The 17,286-nt window shown below is 50.4% G+C and overlaps 1 protein-coding gene across 1 annotated transcript; it reads right to left on the bottom strand.

The window, feature by feature from the left end:
* Positions 1–2,834: 2,834 nt before the first annotated feature.
* Positions 2,835–16,744, bottom strand: LOC115502283 (zinc finger protein 773-like). The gene is made up of 6 exons (XM_030297534.1): positions 16,520–16,744; positions 13,466–14,450; positions 13,099–13,247; positions 12,383–12,509; positions 11,789–11,887; positions 2,835–6,254 (listed from the first exon to the last, which is right to left on the bottom strand). The coding sequence occupies exons 2-6, from the start codon at positions 13,617–13,619 to the stop codon at positions 5,158–5,160; spliced, it is 1,626 nt and encodes a 541-aa protein (XP_030153394.1). The 5' UTR covers positions 13,620–14,450; positions 16,520–16,744; the 3' UTR covers positions 2,835–5,157.
* Between the last annotated feature and the right edge of the window lie 542 nt (positions 16,745–17,286).

The following is a 17,286-nucleotide window of genomic DNA, read 5'->3' as shown; positions in this document are numbered from 1 at the left end:
CTAAAAAATATGATTTGCAAATATCTTCTCCCATTTAGTAGATTGCCTTTTCACTTGAGTTGATGCTTTCCTTTGCTGTGCAGAAGCGTTTTTGTTTTATGCAGTTGCACCTGTTTATTTTTGCCTTTGTTCTCTTGCTTTTGGAGTCTGATCCAAATAATCATCATCAAGACTGATGTCAAGGAGCTTGCCACCTATGTTTTCTTCTAGATTTATGGTTTCAGGTATTACAGCCAAGTCTTTAATCCATTTTGAGTTATTTTTTATGTATCATGTAAGGTAGTGATCCAGTTTTACTCTTTTGCATGTGGCTGTTCAGTTTTCCCAACACTATTGAAGATATTTTTTTCAATCTCTTTGGCTCCTTTGTTGTGAATTAATTGACCATATGTATGTGGGTTTATTACTGGCCTCTGTTCTCTTCCATTGATCTATGTGTCTGTTTTTATGGCCCCTGATACTGTTTTGATTACTTATAGCTTTGTAATAGTTTGGTATCAGGGAGCTTTGTTCTTCTTTCTCAAGATTGCTTTGGCTATTTGGGATGTTTTGTGGCTCCGTACACATTTTAGGACTGTTCTAATTCTGCGGAAAATGCCATTGAAATGTTGATAGGGATTGCATTGAATCTGTAGATTGCTTTGGGTAATATGGACAGTTTAACAGCATTATTTCTTCCAATCCATGAGCACAGAATATCTTTCCATTTATTTATGTCTTCTTTCATCTTTCATCAAAGTCCTATATAGTAATCAGTGTATATAGGTCTTTTGCTGCCTTGGTTAAGTTTATTCCTAGGTATTTTATTATTTTTGATGCAATTATAAATGGGATTGCTTTTTAAATTTCCTTCTATTTTGTTATTAGTGTATAAAAACATGACTTTTTTGTATATTGATTTTGTACTTTGCTGAACTTTAACAAATTTGAATTTGTTTATTCTAACAGTTTTTTTTTTTTTATGGAGTTTTCAGGATTTAAAATGTTTGAGAGAGAGAGAGAGCCCACATGTGAGCAGGGGAGGGGCAGAAAGGGAGGGGGGACAGAGGATCTGAAGGAGGTTCTGTGCTAATAGCAGAAAGCCCACTGCAGGGCCCAAATTAATGAACCGTGAGCTCATGACCCAAGCCAAAGTCAGACACTTAACCAACTGAGCCACTCAGGAGCCTCTCAGGGTTTTTTTTTTTTATATATATAAAATCATGTTGTCAGCAAATAGTGACAGTTTTATTTCTTCCTTTGTAAGTTAGATGCTTTTTACTTCTTTTTCCTGTCTGATTGCTCTGGCTGGGATTTACAATGCTATGTTGAATAAAAGTGGTGAGAGTGGGTGTTCTTTTTCCTGACATTAAAGGAAAAGCTTTCAGCTTTCACTGTTAAGTATGATAGCAGGGGGCTTGTCATATATGGCCTTATTCTCTTCAAATAATTTTTCTGCCCCCTTTTCTCCTTTCTCCTCCTCCTCCCATGCAAATGTTAATACATTTGATGGAGTCACTGAGTTCCCTAAGTTTATTCTCATTTTGCATATTTCTTTTTTTTTTCTCTTTTGTCCATCTTGATTACTTTCCATACTCTTCTAGGTGGTCAGTTCCTTCTTCTGCTTCTTCCAGCCTGCTGTTCATTGCATTAAGCATGTTTCAAATCTCATTTATTGCACTCTTCATTTCTGAAAAATTTTTTTAATCTATGTATTAAGGGTTTCACTGATGTCTTCCACTCTTTTCTCGAGCCCAGTGAGTATCCTTATGATCATTGCTTTACATACTCCATCAGACATGTTACTTATATCTGTTTCATTTAGATCTCTGTCTGTGGCCTCATCCTGTTCCATTTGGTACCTCTTCTCATTTTAGGTCTCTGTGCCTATTTCTGTTTGTTAGGAAAGTCGACTAGGTCTCCTGCTCTTGAGGGCCTTATAAGGAAGAGGTCTTGAAGTGCCCTGCTGCATAGTGTCCCCTTTTCCCCCAGGGCCTGGTACTTCCGAGTGTTCCTCATGTGTGCTGTATGTGTTCTGCTGTTTTCTCTTGGATGCTTTATCCTTCCAGCTAGTCGTCTGCAGATTATTTGCCTGTTGTGGGTAATGTTTTATCCTTGGCCTGAATGTAGCACATTTTAACTAGATGTGCTCTCGTCTGCCTGTGAAATAAGACCTGTCGCCACTGTCACTGGAACGGAGGCCCTGCAAAATTCCCAGGTTGGGAGATGCAGTATTGGCAGCGATGTGGGCCAGTCTTCTGAGGGAGGGGGCCCACTCCACTAGGATTAAGGCAATCGTGACTAGGAAAGGTAGTTCTACCAGACCATGGAGGGTGCTGAGCTTGGTGTAAACAAGTTAGGCAGCAAGTGAGCAAGTGTCTGTGCTATGCTGGTTCCCGCAGGTGTCCCTGTGTTTATGTCGAGGGGTGGGGGAGGGAAATGGCATCTACCAGTTCCTTTGTTCCTGCAGGGATCTCTCCATGAATTCTGCCTCTTTGGGACACACTACAAGATAAGCAAATAACCTCCCCACTCTGTGCCCCAGGCATTCTTCGGATCACTGTCCACAGGCTGTTTGCTCTGCCTTCTCTCCAAAAGCAGCCCCAAGGCCTCGTGTCTCTATGTGATCCTGCTGACTTTTAAATTTTTTTTTTCAACGTTTATTTATTTTTGGGACAGAGAGAGACAGAGCATGAATGGGCGAGGGGCAGAGAGAGAGGGAGACACAGAATCGGAAACAGGCTCCAGGTTCTGAGCCATCAGCCCAGAGCCCGACGCGGGGCTCGAACTCACGGACCGCGAGATCGTGACCTGGCTGAAGTCGGATGCTTAACCGACTGCGCCACCCAGGCGCCCCTCCTGCTGACTTTTAGAACTCCAGGCTTTAAGCCCTACTGGATGCAAGTACTCATGAAATTTGGCCCCTCTTGCTTTCCAAGCTAATTGCTATGGGGATTCATTTTCCCCATGCTTTCCCATGTGCTAGTCTGTCTCTTGCCCTTCTCTGTGACCATGGCTCTCTCCCCGCAAATGTCAGCCACGATCCATTTCTCTCCCAGACCACATCTCCACACTTCCTACCTTCTTTGATGTGGCCTCTTCTCTCCCTTCAGTTGTGGAGTTTGTTCTGCCTGCCAGTCTTTAAGTTGATTTCTGGAGTGTTTAGGATGATTTGATAATTTAGTTGTATTCGTGGGACAAGGCAAACCTAGAGTCCTCCTACTCTCCCACATCATCCTCTCCCCAACCCCCAAAATATTTTTGTTAAGGTTTTGCTGCATCTGTGTTAATGTGGGTATTGGCTCTGTAATTTGTCTTAGTATCATTCTCCATATGTAGTATCATGTTATTATTGGGTTCACTTAATTAGTTGGGAAATGTATGAACCTTGTTTTGGAAGACTTGTGCACAATTGGTATTGTTTCAGCTTTACATATGCTGTAAAAGTTCTAAAATGTTCCAGGGCTGACCCTAAGCTGACAGCTACATAGAAAACAGGGACAGCAGTCCTACAACCACAAGGAACTTAAATTGTCCAACAACTCAAAAGAGTAGGAAACAATCTGTTTTAGAGCCTCCAGAAAAGAACACATCCCCTGCCAACACCTTGATTTTAGCCCATTGAGACCTGTCCTGTGTAGGTCCTGGGTAGGACTTACAACCCACAGTGCTATAATAAATGTGTGTGGTTTAAGCCATAGGTCTGTGGTGATGTGTTAGGACAGCAATGGAAAGCTAATACATCAACATCATTCTGTGAGCATTTCTTGGCTAATTGAAGAATATTTCCTAGGCTCATGTACCTTTCCTGCCCCCAACCTGAACATAGCCTCTTTTCCGAGTGTGGGTTCTTTTTATTGAAAAATTACATTTACAAGACAATAATTGGCCACTAAATATGCTGATGTCTACTGCAGTGCCACTGCTTTCTAGGCCGAGAAGAGATAGGGGTTATGTACACAGGTACATCTACATACATTGAATTCTTCATCTACATTTAAACCTACAAAAATTTCACAAGATTGGATAAAGACTGATAAGACTCCAGTATACTCAGAAAGACTTTTATTTACAGACAAGATATAGTACCATAAAAGAAAAAGAAGAGAATACCAAACGTGCAGTCACTAACAAATAAATTGAACTTCATGAAAATTAATAAATTCTGCCCTAGGGAAGAGACTGTTAAGAAATGAAAATCAAAGGCACAGACTGTGAGAGAACACTGGTAAAGATACACCAAATAAGGAACTTCTATCTATGTAGAATATATCAAATCACAAAATAGTAAGAAACCAACCAATTTTTCTAAAAGTAGGCAAAAAACCACAGACAATTCCCTAAGGAAGATACATGGGTGGCAGATAAACACAGAGAATAATGCTCAACACTGACTCACTATGGAGATGCAAGGTAAAACCACACACCTACTAGAGTGGCTGAAATGAATAAAGGGCCTGTGTCTTACATACAAAGGTCAGCAATAATGTGAAGAAACTGGAAATCGAATATACTCTAGGAGGAAATATGAAATGTCACAGCTATCTAGGACACAACTTGGCAAGTTCTTACAAAGTTAAATAGATCAACTTCCTGCATGACAGTGTGAGGAACTTTGTGGGCCTGCTTATTAAAATTGGGGAAAATTATAAAAACACAACTTAAAGTCTCTGGCAATGGTCCTAAGGGTATACTGCAAACAAGGAAACATTTCCTCAAGAACACCTAATATTCAGTAAGAACAGCAAGAGCCAGTCACATCTGAACCAAGACCATTACCTCTCCCCATTCCAGTGACAGAGGTAGAAACTCTGTTCCAAATGGATACATACAGGAACACGGGACTCCCTCTTCCTGGAGCTCCGAGGCAGAGGCCGACCTTCTCAGGAGGCAGTATGTCAGCATAGCTGGATGAGTGATGGTCCACTGCGGCTCCCTCACAAAGGCTACGTGCAGAGCTCCTCTGTCTGAAGTTAGGATGTCCGTGAGACCACACGTGCACTGCACTCCTAAAGCTTCTCTCCAGTGTGAACGTTCTGATGCCCGACAAGGTTAAGTCTGTGGCTGAAGCCAAAAGACTCTTCACATTGACTGTATTCATCAGCCTATCTGGACTGAAGCTTCCACTGCTGAATCAGAGCAGACCTTTGGTAAAAGGCTTTTCCACATTAGTTGCATTCAAGACCTTTCTCCACTGTGAACTTTCTGGTGTTGAATGAGGTTGAAACGCTGGCTAAAGGATTTCCCACAATTACTGCACTCATAAGGCATTTCTCCAGTGTGAATCCTCCGGTGTTTAACAAGGCTGGAGCTGTGGCGAAAAAACTTCCCACATTCCCTGCACTCATAAGGTCTCACTCCAGTGTGAACCCTCTGGTGTTTAACGAGGCTGGAATTCTCACTGAAGAATCTCCCACATTCGTTGCACTTAAAAGGCTTTTCTCCAGTGTGAACTTTTCGATGTTGCATGAGGCTAGAGCTTTGGCTAAAAAATTTCCCACATTCGCTGCACTCGTAAGGCCTTTCTCCAGTGTGAACCCTCCAGTGATTAATAAGGCTTGACTTGTGGCTATAGAATTTCCCACATTCACTGCACTTATAAGGTCTTTCTCCAGTGTGAACTCTCTGGTGTTTCATGAGGCTTGAGTTAAAGCTAAAGAATTTCCCACATTGGCTGCACTCATAAGGCCTCACTCCAGTGTGGATCCTGTGATGCTGAACCAGCGTGGAATTATGCCTGAAAGCTTTTCCACATTCACTGCATGTAAAAGGCTTTTCTCCAGTGTGGACTCTCTGGTGTTGAATGAGGTCGGCATTGCGGCTAAAGGATTTTCCACACTCCCTACACCCGTAAGGCCTTTCTCCAGTGTGAACTATTTGGTGTATAAAAAGGTTTGATTTATGGCTAAATAACTTCCCGCATTCACTGCACTCATAAGGCTTTTCTCCAGTATGTAGTCTCTGGTGCTGAACAAGTAAGTATTTCTGACCAAAGGCTTTCCCACATTCACTGCATTCGTAATGCCTTTTTCCAGGCTGGAAGGCCTCCCCACCTTCGGTGCTCCTATGTGGCTTCCCTCCACTGTGGGTCACCTGATGGTTAAGAAAACCAGCACTAACTGGGAAGTCCTTCCCACCCTCCCCGCCCTCTTCTCTCCTTAAAGATCTCTCTCCACAGTGCAGCTTCTGCTGTTGAAGTTTTGCTCTGAACACTCCTTCTACATAAACACTCTGCCCAGAAGGCGCTTCCTCGACCTCTGCTCTACGCCGCAAACCTGAAAGCAAAGAGATGCTGGTGAAGTGTGTGTGCACTTCCGTGCAGGGGAGGGGGGAGCATGCTTACAGATGTGTCCGACCCACCCAGGAATCAGTCCACAGTACTGCCGGCAGAATCGGGCCTGGGGTTCGGGGCCAGGGAGGGCCTGCTGTGCAGTGCCAGGCCTGGTGGGCTCACACACTGGCGAGGGGCCTCATGAGCAGCAAGGACACAAGGACGGGGTGTAGGCTGGGTCTCCAACACATTCCTCTGCAAATGGCCTTCAGCAAGGCCGCTGAGGGCACAGGAACACCATGCAGAAGGGTGTGTCCAGGCCCAGAAGAAATCAAATGCAACTGAACAGCTGGTGTTCAAGGACCATTAAGGATACGTGCATGCCTCATGACACACTCAGTGAATGCCTGTACTGTAACCTTGAAAACTCCATATTCTCCCACTGCCTCTACATCCCCACAAACAGGCTGCGAGCTTTGTGACCACGTGCACTAGTGTGACTAGGTGGGGCCCTGCCACAAGTCCCCCTTCCTGCCCGCCCATGACTGGGACCTGGTGCCATTCAAACGCACCAATGAAATTCCCTCACTCCTTTTCTTGTGCACCCCCCCTGCCTCCCAGTTCAAGCACTTGCCCACAGGTCGCCTCTACGTCCCAGCCTGGCTGAGCTCCCTCCCTGTGCTCTCCCTCCCAGCGGAGTATAAATTTTGTTTATTCCCGCGCCTGCCCCACAAGCGAATACAAAATGGTTGGCGTCACAAACAGGATGGTCTGGTCACAGGGCGAAGATTTAGGAAATGTCTGGGACTGCTCGGTTTATTAACCCGCTGTCCCAGACGGGCTCCACCACCTGGGGAGGCAGTGCAGTGCTCCTATGTGCTGGTTTGAGCTGTTGTGTCGCCTCTCAGGCACTGCCAAGGCTTTCCACACTAAATTGTGGAGTTCATTCTCCTAAAATACCCCGAGACTTCACTTCTTGCCAGGCCTGACTCAACAGGGTGGTGGGGATGGGGGCTGGGCGAGTGTCCAGTGCTCCCTGATTAAGGGGCAGACTGGTATAGTTGGCTAAACATCTATGAAGTCTCCACAGGGATTGAGGGTGAGGGTGGAAGGGCAGGCTCCCCGCAGCCAGCAAAGACACTGAATGTCAGGCGTGGGCCATTAGCTGCTTGTCAACAGAGGAGGGCTGGGTGACCTTCGGGAGATGCCTCCCGTGTGCTTGCGGCACCAGCACGGGGAGGTTCCTCACGTTCCCATTCAAGTCCGTGTTCCTCCTCAGACCCAACCACCGATCTGCACCCCTTCAATGGGAGTCTACCATGGCCCCCCGTGAGGGTCAGTACTGCGGGCACCCCATTCTCCACCGTGTTGTGTTGCTGCTGTTGCTATTTGTCTCCCAAACCCATGGGTATCAATGGGTCCCGTCCCTGGAGGTAAGTAGCTCAAAATATTAGGCCCAGGATCTCGGCAGGAACATTCAATTCTAGCACCTCCCAATAATCAGAGGAGGTGAGCCAATGATTCAAGAAAGGTAAAACAACTTTGAAACATTTCTGGGTTCTGATTAGTGCTGCTGCCTGCCAACTGCGATCTCTGCTCCCAAGGGATAGGACCAACCCCCCCCCCCCCCCAAAGGTCATCTGGCCACCACAGCTCTCCTCAATGGATTCCAACCCAGCTGAGGTCACCCACAGAGATGGGGCCACAGGAAGGAAGCATCCAAGGTCTTTCAGACCCAGCAGGTCAAGAACACAGGAGATCACAGGGAACTAGAAGCTAAAATTCATAACTTCACAAGATTGGAAATCCAAACTATTAAAGATTCTGTGCAAAGAGATGGAGCGGGGAAGGAGCTCAGTGGTTACCGAGAGTATTTACTACGGGCACGCAGCTCTTGTTCACAGAGCCCCAGAGATGAGGCAGCTGCTGGCATCACTTCAAAGAGCTGAAGATGCATCATCTACTTCAGGATCCTCTGGCTCACCAAGGCCAATCTCACATGGTATTTGGGGCTGAAGGCACCCAAGGAGGACATAGGGTATCCCCAATGTCAGCGCAGGGCTGACAGAGGCTAGAACTTTTTGAGGTTATATCAAAGCCTCAGGTGAGGAATCTGAAACCTCTCCCACCCCTCAGGATTCAGAAGCCCTGCCTCCGTGGACTTGGGTTTCCACGGCCTGGAGATGGCTGACAGAAAACCATCCCACTACCAGGGATGCCCTCGTGCTCCTCCGCAAAAATCAGAAAGGTTCAGTGGACCTATCAGTGCTTTGAACATTCAGACAAGAACAATCCAGAGGAGCCTCTTTGTCACGGAGTCTAGGAGTTGTTCTTGAAGGCACCCTTCCCAATTCACAGCAGAGCTGCTTAATTTTATCGGCATGTCCACGCCAAGCAGGATGGAATGGATTTCCCGACAGGCCATAAGGGCTCCACCCGCCATGACTCACCTCACAAAGTCTGACTTTTCACACTCCGCCTCCTAGGATGCAGACACCCGCCCTCCACTATTCAGCCTGCTCTGTCCTTCCCAATTTGCTGATGCTGCTTCTGGGCGATGTGGCTTTCTCATTTACTGACAGCTGAGACACCCTATGAACTATTAGTCAAGCCATCCCCAAATTATAACAACTAAAGGAGATTAAAAGAGCCTCACCCATTATTACCCAGAGGTCTGTAGGCTTAGGGAACCACTCCTCTGGAACCACCCAAGGATGCTTCCAGCTCCGAAAATGGCAGCCGCCAAGGCCTCTCCAGTGAGGATTCAGCGGGGCCTCAGGCCCGGTCACACTCCCCAAGGGCAATCACCCATATATAACTCTGGTAGTTCACTGGAACTCTAAAAATAAACATTTCCTAACTTTACAGACTACAGGAGCCCAAGCTACCATCATTCCAAGCAACCCAACTCAGATTTAAAGGAGGTGCCCCTTTTAAACTACAGGGTAATGCCAGTAAAACAATTCATGGCAACAAAAGTGCACTTGCTGCCAATACTGCAACAATCCTCATTAAACGGCTGCCTGTCACAGTGGCCCCTAATGCTTTGAGTCTTCCTGCTGTAGACAGAGATACCACTGCAGGCCGTGTACAAAGCTGGACAAGCCATAGTCCCTGGCCCTGCCAGTAAGAATCACCAAGTGAGAGCCGGGGGCGCCCCTGCTGGTGAAGGCAGTAAATACACCACAGTATCACCTGAAACAAGGGGGCCTTCAGAGGGCTGTTCGAGATCTACTAAAGGAAGGGGCCATTCTTCTAATTTCCTCTTTCAGTAACCCTGTTTGGCCAGTCATCAAGGCTTCTACCAACAGTGCCACTTAACTATCGCTTAAGTTCCCCCCATCGAGGCTCTAATACCTAACACAACTGAACTAAAGGGTGCCCAGGGACTATTTTGCTGTGGTAGATCTGGGCAGTGTATTTTATTCAGTACCTACTACCAGTCATAGCCCGTGTGCCTTTGCCTTTCAAGGAACCCAACACACGTTTACTGAGTTGTCCACCAGTGACTTAGCCCGGCCACCGGCCACCATCTCTCAGGACCCAGAAAGGGTCCCCCCAAAGCACCTTGTCTGCTTACACCACCTGCCTTTGTCCCCAACTATACTCCCCGGGAGTGGCTGCACATTACAATGACGTCACTCTCACAGGCCTTCCACTTGTGCCCAGGAACCAGCCACACTTGACCAATGCCCCCGTTAGGGCTCTTGCCTCCTCAAGGGCACATTAGCCTTCAAGTAACAGCGCCTCTGGATTCCACTACAACCCAAACTCATGGGTACACCACTTTCTGTACTTTCCGCTGCTGACCCCAGGAGTCTGTACGCCAGTGTGCGGTGCTCACACTGGGGATCCCCACAGCTCTTCATCCACCGGGTACCCACCCCCTTTGCTATCGACCCCAGGCAAAACAGGCAACATTTATTCCCATCTGAGTAGGCCTGGCCATACCACGGGAGACACCAGAGCTGGCCCCAGTTCAGCAGCCTTTGTCAAGTGGGATTACGGAATGACTGCCCACCAGCACCTTCTGGCGGCCTCTGAAGGTCACAGACAAAGGCTGTCCTAAACACTGTTCTGTGTGCAACAAGCCCACAAGTCTCTAAGCCCACGTGGCCACGGATAACAGACTGGCTTACAACTGTTTACCAGCCAGGAGAGGAGGTGTTCGTGTTCCTCGGGGTACTTCCTGCTGAATGTAAATCACTAATTCTAGATAGCTATAAGCCGAGCTCTGAAGATTAGGCCAAGAGATAAAAATCTTTCAGGGGCGCCTTAGCCGGTTAAGCGTCAGACTCTTGATCTGGGCTCAGGTCATGATCTCACGGTTTGTGGGCTCGAGCCTTGCTGACAGCAGGGAGCCTGCCTGGGATTCTCTCTCTCCGCTCTCTCTCTGCCCCTCCCTCCGCTTATGCACGCTCTGTCTCTCAAAATAAATGATAAACATTAAAAAAAAAAAAATCTTTCATAATGTAACCAAAACCTTCCAACAGCTTCCCTTAAACCAAGAGGTACCTGATCTGTTCCCTTGGCTTGCCCCCACTAAGTGCAGCGTCTGGCTGAGGCCTGGGTTTCAAGCCCTCACCCTGTGCCTAGGACCCCTCCCCGCGGTCTACATCAGAGCTTGCCTTGGGTGGCTAGACCAAGCTACGCCAGGCACCTCTAACATCCCCACTCCCAGGAGGCAAGTGTGAGCCGTCCCACCTCGTCCTGCCAATGGGGTTGAGCCACCACAGGCTCAATTGTACTGTACCCTTTTAAACTTCTGTATTTTCCTGCTGCCTCAACATCCCCACAAACAGGCTGTGAGCACTCCACCCAGGTGACCAGTCTACCCAAGTGATGTCCTGTCACAAGTCCCCCTTCTTGACCTCTCTTGTGACCTAGTGACATTCGAATGTTCCAAATGACATGTGCTCACACCTATTCTTGCGTCCGCCCCCTGACCCACAGGTCCTCACTCACTCTCTGCTTCCCGCTGCTTGGCTGAGCCCACTCCCCGAGTGCTCCCTCCCACGCGAACCCCTCCCCACACACCCCCAGTGTGTCGTGACTATCTCTGGACCTGCTTATGACCCCCCCCCCCACATACCCCGAGCGTGTCATGACGGTCTCTGGACCGCTTGTGACCCCCCTACACACCCACACACCCCCAGCGTGTCGCGTGTCGTGACTGTCTCTCTGGACCTGCTGCACATAATAAACTTTGCTTTTTCCTGAGCTGCTCTTGACTCTCCTCTTGTGGCCCTGCCCAACAGACCATCTCATAAAACACAAAACAAGGCCACTGTTGGGGAAGACTGCAGAGGGAGCAGTGGGGAAGATCAGGTGAGATCCGGAGGACGGGCAGAGAGAAGGGGATGGTCCTCAGTCAGAGATCAGAGTAGACGTGGTAAAAGCACAACTGAGAAAGAAAAGCTGGAACTCAGCTGTGGCCTGGGCCTCGGCACCCAACCACCAGGGTCCCGTGCAAGGACTCCTGGTATGACCTGAGCCCGTCCCTGAGTTCACATCTGCCCAGCCCCTCCCTCCAAGTACCTCTTGGCATGGCTGCAGTCATGACTCCACGGGGAGGCAAGGAGGGCTGTCTCCACCACTCCAACTGGGTAATTTCATGAGTCCTGGAAGACGCGAGTCCTAAGGGAGAGATAAGACAGGTAGGTCAAAGCGACCCACCTCATGACAGACCACAGGAAAGAAAACTAAATATTACAGAAGACTCTTAGAAGACACTCCTGCAGGAACAGCCCAGTCAAGCAGTGGCTCTGTCGGTGCCTCAACTGCTGTTACAGGCACATCCCACGCGTCAGCCAGAGAACAGGGCAGAGCCCGGGGCACAGAGCGGCCGCGGACCTTCACGGCATCCCTGGGCCAGGGAGAGGCGACAGGGTGTGACCCATTAGGCTGGCTGCAAGACTCCTGATCCCCAAACTTCCCTGCATCGGCGAGCATTCCGGCAGCTCAAGAACAGAAGGGGTAGTGCACGGAGCCCAGGCCGTCAGAGCACCTACTCAAGAACACAGGGAAGAAGTGCCCACGGTCCGGCTTTGGAAAGGCCAAACCAGCCCGTGAGGGGAAAGGGGAAGAGCAGAGCCCAGCCCAGGACACGGCACTGGGTTGTGAGGACCTTACCCAGAGAGGCCATCAGTGCAAAGTTCTCCAGCATCACATCACGGTACAGGAGTCTCTGGGCTTCATCAAGGAGACCCCACTCTTCCCAGGAGAAGCGGACAGCCACGTCCTCAAAGGTCACACAGCCCTGTCAAGATGGGGCAGCTGAGTTTATGTGTACCCTCCTTTCCCAGGACTCCAGCCATCCCCACAAACGTCCTCACCTCAGAGGAGCCATTGATGCCTGCTTGCTCCTCACTGTCCCGATAAGCACTGTTCAGACCTCAGCAACAACAGGTGGGCAGGAAAATGCCACCTGAGTTCTGGGCCTGGCATGCAGAGCGTCACCCTTCTGCCAGACAATTCACTTGGAGTCCCCCAGACTGTGCTTCCCAAACACAACTAACTTGGGGCCACTGTGCTCCCTTCAGCCCCTGTACAAGGGCCTGGAGCCATCCCACCACGCACGTCACTGTGCCACACCTCCCTTCGTATCTCCGCCCCCCCCCCCAACGCCGTGCATCCCCCTGGCCTCACCAAACGCCACTGTGTGCCTTGGCACATGTAATCAGAACCCCATCCTATCCCGGACTTCCCAAGGCAACCCCCAGGCCTGTTTTCGAGGCCTTCCTGCCTGGCCCTTGTCCTCGCTTCATCCTCAGCCACCAGGAACCACACACAGATGTCAGACGCCCTCGGCTCTCCTCCACTGCCGTGTTGCAAAGGTGTCCCCTCACCCGTCTCAGTTTCCTCTGACACTTCTGTGAGCCGAAGCCCACCCGTCTCTCACACGAGGCTGGCCAATTCTCCCCGAAGACCCCGTGTGATCTTGAGCTAATCTCCTGGTCCCAGCAAAGGTCAGAACAGGAGCCTGGGGAGCCCGGAGCTGGATGAATAAGCAGAGGTGCCATCTCCACTGTCACCTCACTGCCCCGTGTCCACATCCATCTCATGGCCACAGGCCACCAGCCAGACCCTCCACACTCCTACACCCGGTCCCCATGGACACTGTTCTCCCTCAGGAGTCTTTGTGAAGCCTACCACCCCTACCCAGGTGTCCAGCAAGGCTTGGTCCTTGGCCCCACACCCCCCTTCCCTTGTTACCATACGGCATCGCCACCAGGGCCTGAAGATGCTCCTGCCAAATCCGATCCACGGCTCCATTCTGATCCACGCACCGTCCGTACCATGGGCGTCTCCAATCTGAGCGCTTCACCTCAGCTCCAGACTTGCGTGTCTGGGCGCCCCCTCGACACATCCACTTGAGGGTCCCTGAGGCATCTCATTTGACACAGCCCAAACCCGACTCCTGGTATTCCCGCCGAAAATGACTCTTACCACCGAGTCGGCCCTGGTGCTACGTGCCCGCTTCTAGCTGCTAAGACCAAACATCTCGGAGTCACCGCGGACTCTTGTACTTCTTTCTCCCGCCCTCCACGTCACAAAGTCTGCTCAGACCTACTGATAAGCAGACACAGATTCCAATATATCTCCCGCCTCTGCAGCCGCCACCAACACTCACCTGACTATTGTGGCTGCCACCTCCCCACGTCCGCTCCTGGCCACTACTCCAGCTCCAATTTCTATTTCCTGCTGTTTCCACCACACACAACAGAGACCTAAAGTTGTGTGAGCGTTCCTGGCCCAGCCTCACCTCTAGCGTTTTCCAATGTTTCTCACTGTGAATGTAATGCCTTATAAACCTAATGCCACTGGTTGCCAGGAATGGGAACCAATCCGTAAAATTCCCAGTCTGGACTCAGGCCCCCGACCTTAGGTGATCACCGTCCAGGGATCTAGGATGGAGGGGTGGGGAGAGTAGTGGGGAAAGAGTCACAGAATCCCGGAGCCCACGTAGATGGGAACTGAGCAGGGACACCCCTCACGACCCTCTGCACGGTCTGGAAGCAAATCTGCAGCCAACAGGAACCTACAGAAAAGCAAGGCCGGGAGAGGCAGGCAACAGTGTTGGGCCACAAAGGCCGCTCAAGGGCCTCACACCACCCGGGCCTCGGTCCTCAGGGATGCGTCTTACCCGCTGCGTGACTTTGGACAAATACTCAACCACCCTGTGCCTCAGCGTTGGCATCTGTGAAATGGGAATAACAGTGGTGTCCATCCAGTGGGGCAACCGTTTATATCAAACTCATCCCTATGTGTCAAGTACTGAGTAGTGATTCTTACTCTCCTCATAATTAACACTTTTATCAACATTTTTTAGGTTTATTTATTTTGAGAGAGAGGGTACACAGACAGGGGAGGAGCAGAGAGAGAGGAAGGGAGGGAGACACAGAAACAGAGAGACAGAGAGAGGGAGAAAGGGAATCCTAAGCAGGCTCCGCGCTGTCAGTGTGGAGCCCGATTTGCGGCTTGAACTCATGAACCATGAAATCATGATCTGAGCTGAAACCAAGAGTCGGACGCTTGACCAACTGAGCCACCCAGGAACCCCCTTTTGTCAACATTTTCAGTGAAAATGCACTGACAATATTGAAAGTGTATTTTGTACATGCCTTTTAACTAATAGAATGTGATATTCGAGACATTTGATTTCAATCAGATGCTTAGCAGTACATTAAAACCTCAATTATTGGGGTGCCTGGGTGGCTCAGCCAGTTAAATGTCTGACTTCAGCTCAGGTCACAATCTCACAGTTCGTGGGTTCCAGCCCCACGTCGGGCTCTGTGCTGACAGCTCGGAGCCCGGAGCCTGCTTCGGGTTCTGTGTCTCCCTCTCTCTCTGCCCCTCCTCCACTTGCACTCTAGCTCACTCTCAAAAATAAACATATTTAAAAATTAAAAAAAAACAAACCGTCAGTTATTAAGGGCTTACATCAACTTAGCTCATTAAATTTTTAATTGCCGATGTATGTATGCGTATACACACGTGTGTATGTGTACACGTGTATGCACATGCATATATACACATATGTATGTATTTTTATCAATTAATGTTTAAATAAGCACTTACTCACATAAAGTCACAAGTTAATAAACTGGGAGCTCGGGCAGAGGAAATAGAGTAGATACTAGCCCTTGCGGCCCCTGGCTATTTGCTGTGCTCTCCCCTAAGGGCAGTCCTGATGTGGCCTTTCCAGCGACTCAGCCCTCCAGCCCTGAAGGCTGCGGAAACTTAAGCACCAAGAGGGGCTGCTCCACGCACCGGACTGGCCTTTCCTTTCCTCCACAAGGAGCGGACACGGGGGTCCTGCTGAGGCTGGAATGGCAACCATCTCGGTCTCCCTTCCAGTCCTGGGTCCTTACACCCTATAACCCTCCACTGACTCACACATCCACCAGAACCACGTGGGACCACGCGATCCACCACTTTGGAAGCAGCCCCGCCTCCAGGCCCATCTGAAATATGAACTTGGCAATTCTTCTTCCTAAATAGGAGTCCCAGGCCTTGCCCCGGTTCAGGACAATGCCTACCAGCCCTCGGTTTCACACAGACCTCTCCCCAGAACTTGAGGCGGGAGTGAGCAAGCTACCCACGTGACACCCGCACGCCACACGGTAACCTCGGTAATCTCGGATTACCCTGTCCCAAATCCAACTCCTACTCTTCTCCCTGAAGCGTGCTCCTGCACGAACTTCCCCATCTCCATCCTTACCGAGATTTTCAGGAAACATTTAGGGGAAAAAAAGAAAAAAGCAAACAAAAACACTGATGGTCCTTCATTCCCTTCTTTCTCTCACAGCTACTTCTGATGCAGCAGGAAATTCTGTCCAGTTTTAAAACTCCATCTGAGACCTATCGGTGCATCCCCTCCCCTGCCATCGGCCCAGCCCCGGCCACAACCCTCTAGCTGTCCACTGAACGGACTTGCTCCGCCCTCCTCACTAAGACGCCTTTGAAAACTCTGAGCAACAGATGGGGTCCCTCCTATGTGCACAGCGTTCCGTGGCCACCAACGGCTCAGAGCGAAGGTTCAGCCGCTCAGGCTGCCTTTCCACTCGTGACCCGTCCCCTCTCGAGCTGTTCCCTGGGGACAAACCCCAGGCCCTGTCCCTCTGCCTGTGACCCTCCTCTGCCTGTGACCCTCCCATACCGCATCACACTGGCTGACAGAAATGGGGACCCGACCCAGGGTCGTGAGCGTGGGCCGCCCCTTCGGACTTCGGCATGTGCGGGGAGGACCTGGGGACCAGCGCTTACCGGAGCCGGGCCCCTCCGCGCGGCCGCCGCCATCGGACTCTGGGCGGAACGGCGTCCGGAGAGGAGGACCAGCACGGGCCCCGCGCACCCCCGACCCCGATCCAGAATCGGGGTCACCCCCGGACGCAGCTGGCGAGCCTCGGACCGGCCTCCTCTCGCGGCTTCCCGCTCCCGTTGCCCCAGCCCCAGGGCAGCCTCCGGGAGCCTCAGATCAGACCGAGCGGCCCTAGACACCCCGAAACGCCCGCCCCTGCGGCCGCGCCACAAGTCCCGCCCAGCGCGTGCCCCACGCGGGAAAACGCCAGTTTTCATTGGCCGAGCGTGAATGCCGCGGGGCGCAGCGCCTCCTGGGTAATGTAGTTTCCACCGCCCCACCGGGGAGGCAGCGGCCAAGGCCCAGAGACTGGCTGGAGAAATCTGGGTCAAGAACTGTCCCAGACTCTCCAACAGAGGAGTGTAGCTGGGCCTGGATTTCAATTTCCCCGAGCATCTGGTGCCACAGGCGTTCCTCCTCGTGAAGGACTGAAAGCGACTCTCACAGTAAAGCGGTTTCCTCGGAATGAACCAATGGTACATTACCAGACTTCCCTTGCCAAGGGGATGCCCGTTATCAAAGACAGCGATGGTGAAGCAACGCCTGTTGTGTGAGGAGAAATGGCTTAGTTCTGAACGTAGGTGGGGAGGTAGTCGGGGATCCCAGGTGTTCACCTTCCTGCCTCACCCCACACATCTGTGTGTCTCCCCCCCCCCCCCCGTTTGTAATGTTT

The sequence above is a fragment of the Lynx canadensis genome, chromosome E2 (genome assembly GCF_007474595.2).
Source record: "Lynx canadensis isolate LIC74 chromosome E2, mLynCan4.pri.v2, whole genome shotgun sequence".
In the NCBI taxonomy this organism is placed as follows: domain Eukaryota; kingdom Metazoa; phylum Chordata; class Mammalia; order Carnivora; family Felidae; genus Lynx; species Lynx canadensis.
Note: the sequence above shows the minus strand (reverse complement) of the source record. Positions and strands in the feature narration are given on the sequence as shown.

Coding starts and splice junctions, on each gene's coding strand:
- LOC115502283 (XM_030297534.1), bottom strand. CDS start 13,619: ATGTGTCGAGGGGGCGCCCAGACACGCAAGTCTGGAGCTGAGGTGAAG. Junction 13,248..13,465: donor CCTGGTGGCGATGCCGTATG/GTAACAAGGGAA, acceptor TTATTCATCCAG/CTCCGGGCTCCCCAGGCTCC. Junction 6,255..11,788: donor GACTGCAGCCATGCCAAGAG/GTACTTGGAGGG, acceptor CTTTGCTTTCAG/GTTTGCGGCGTAGAGCAGAG.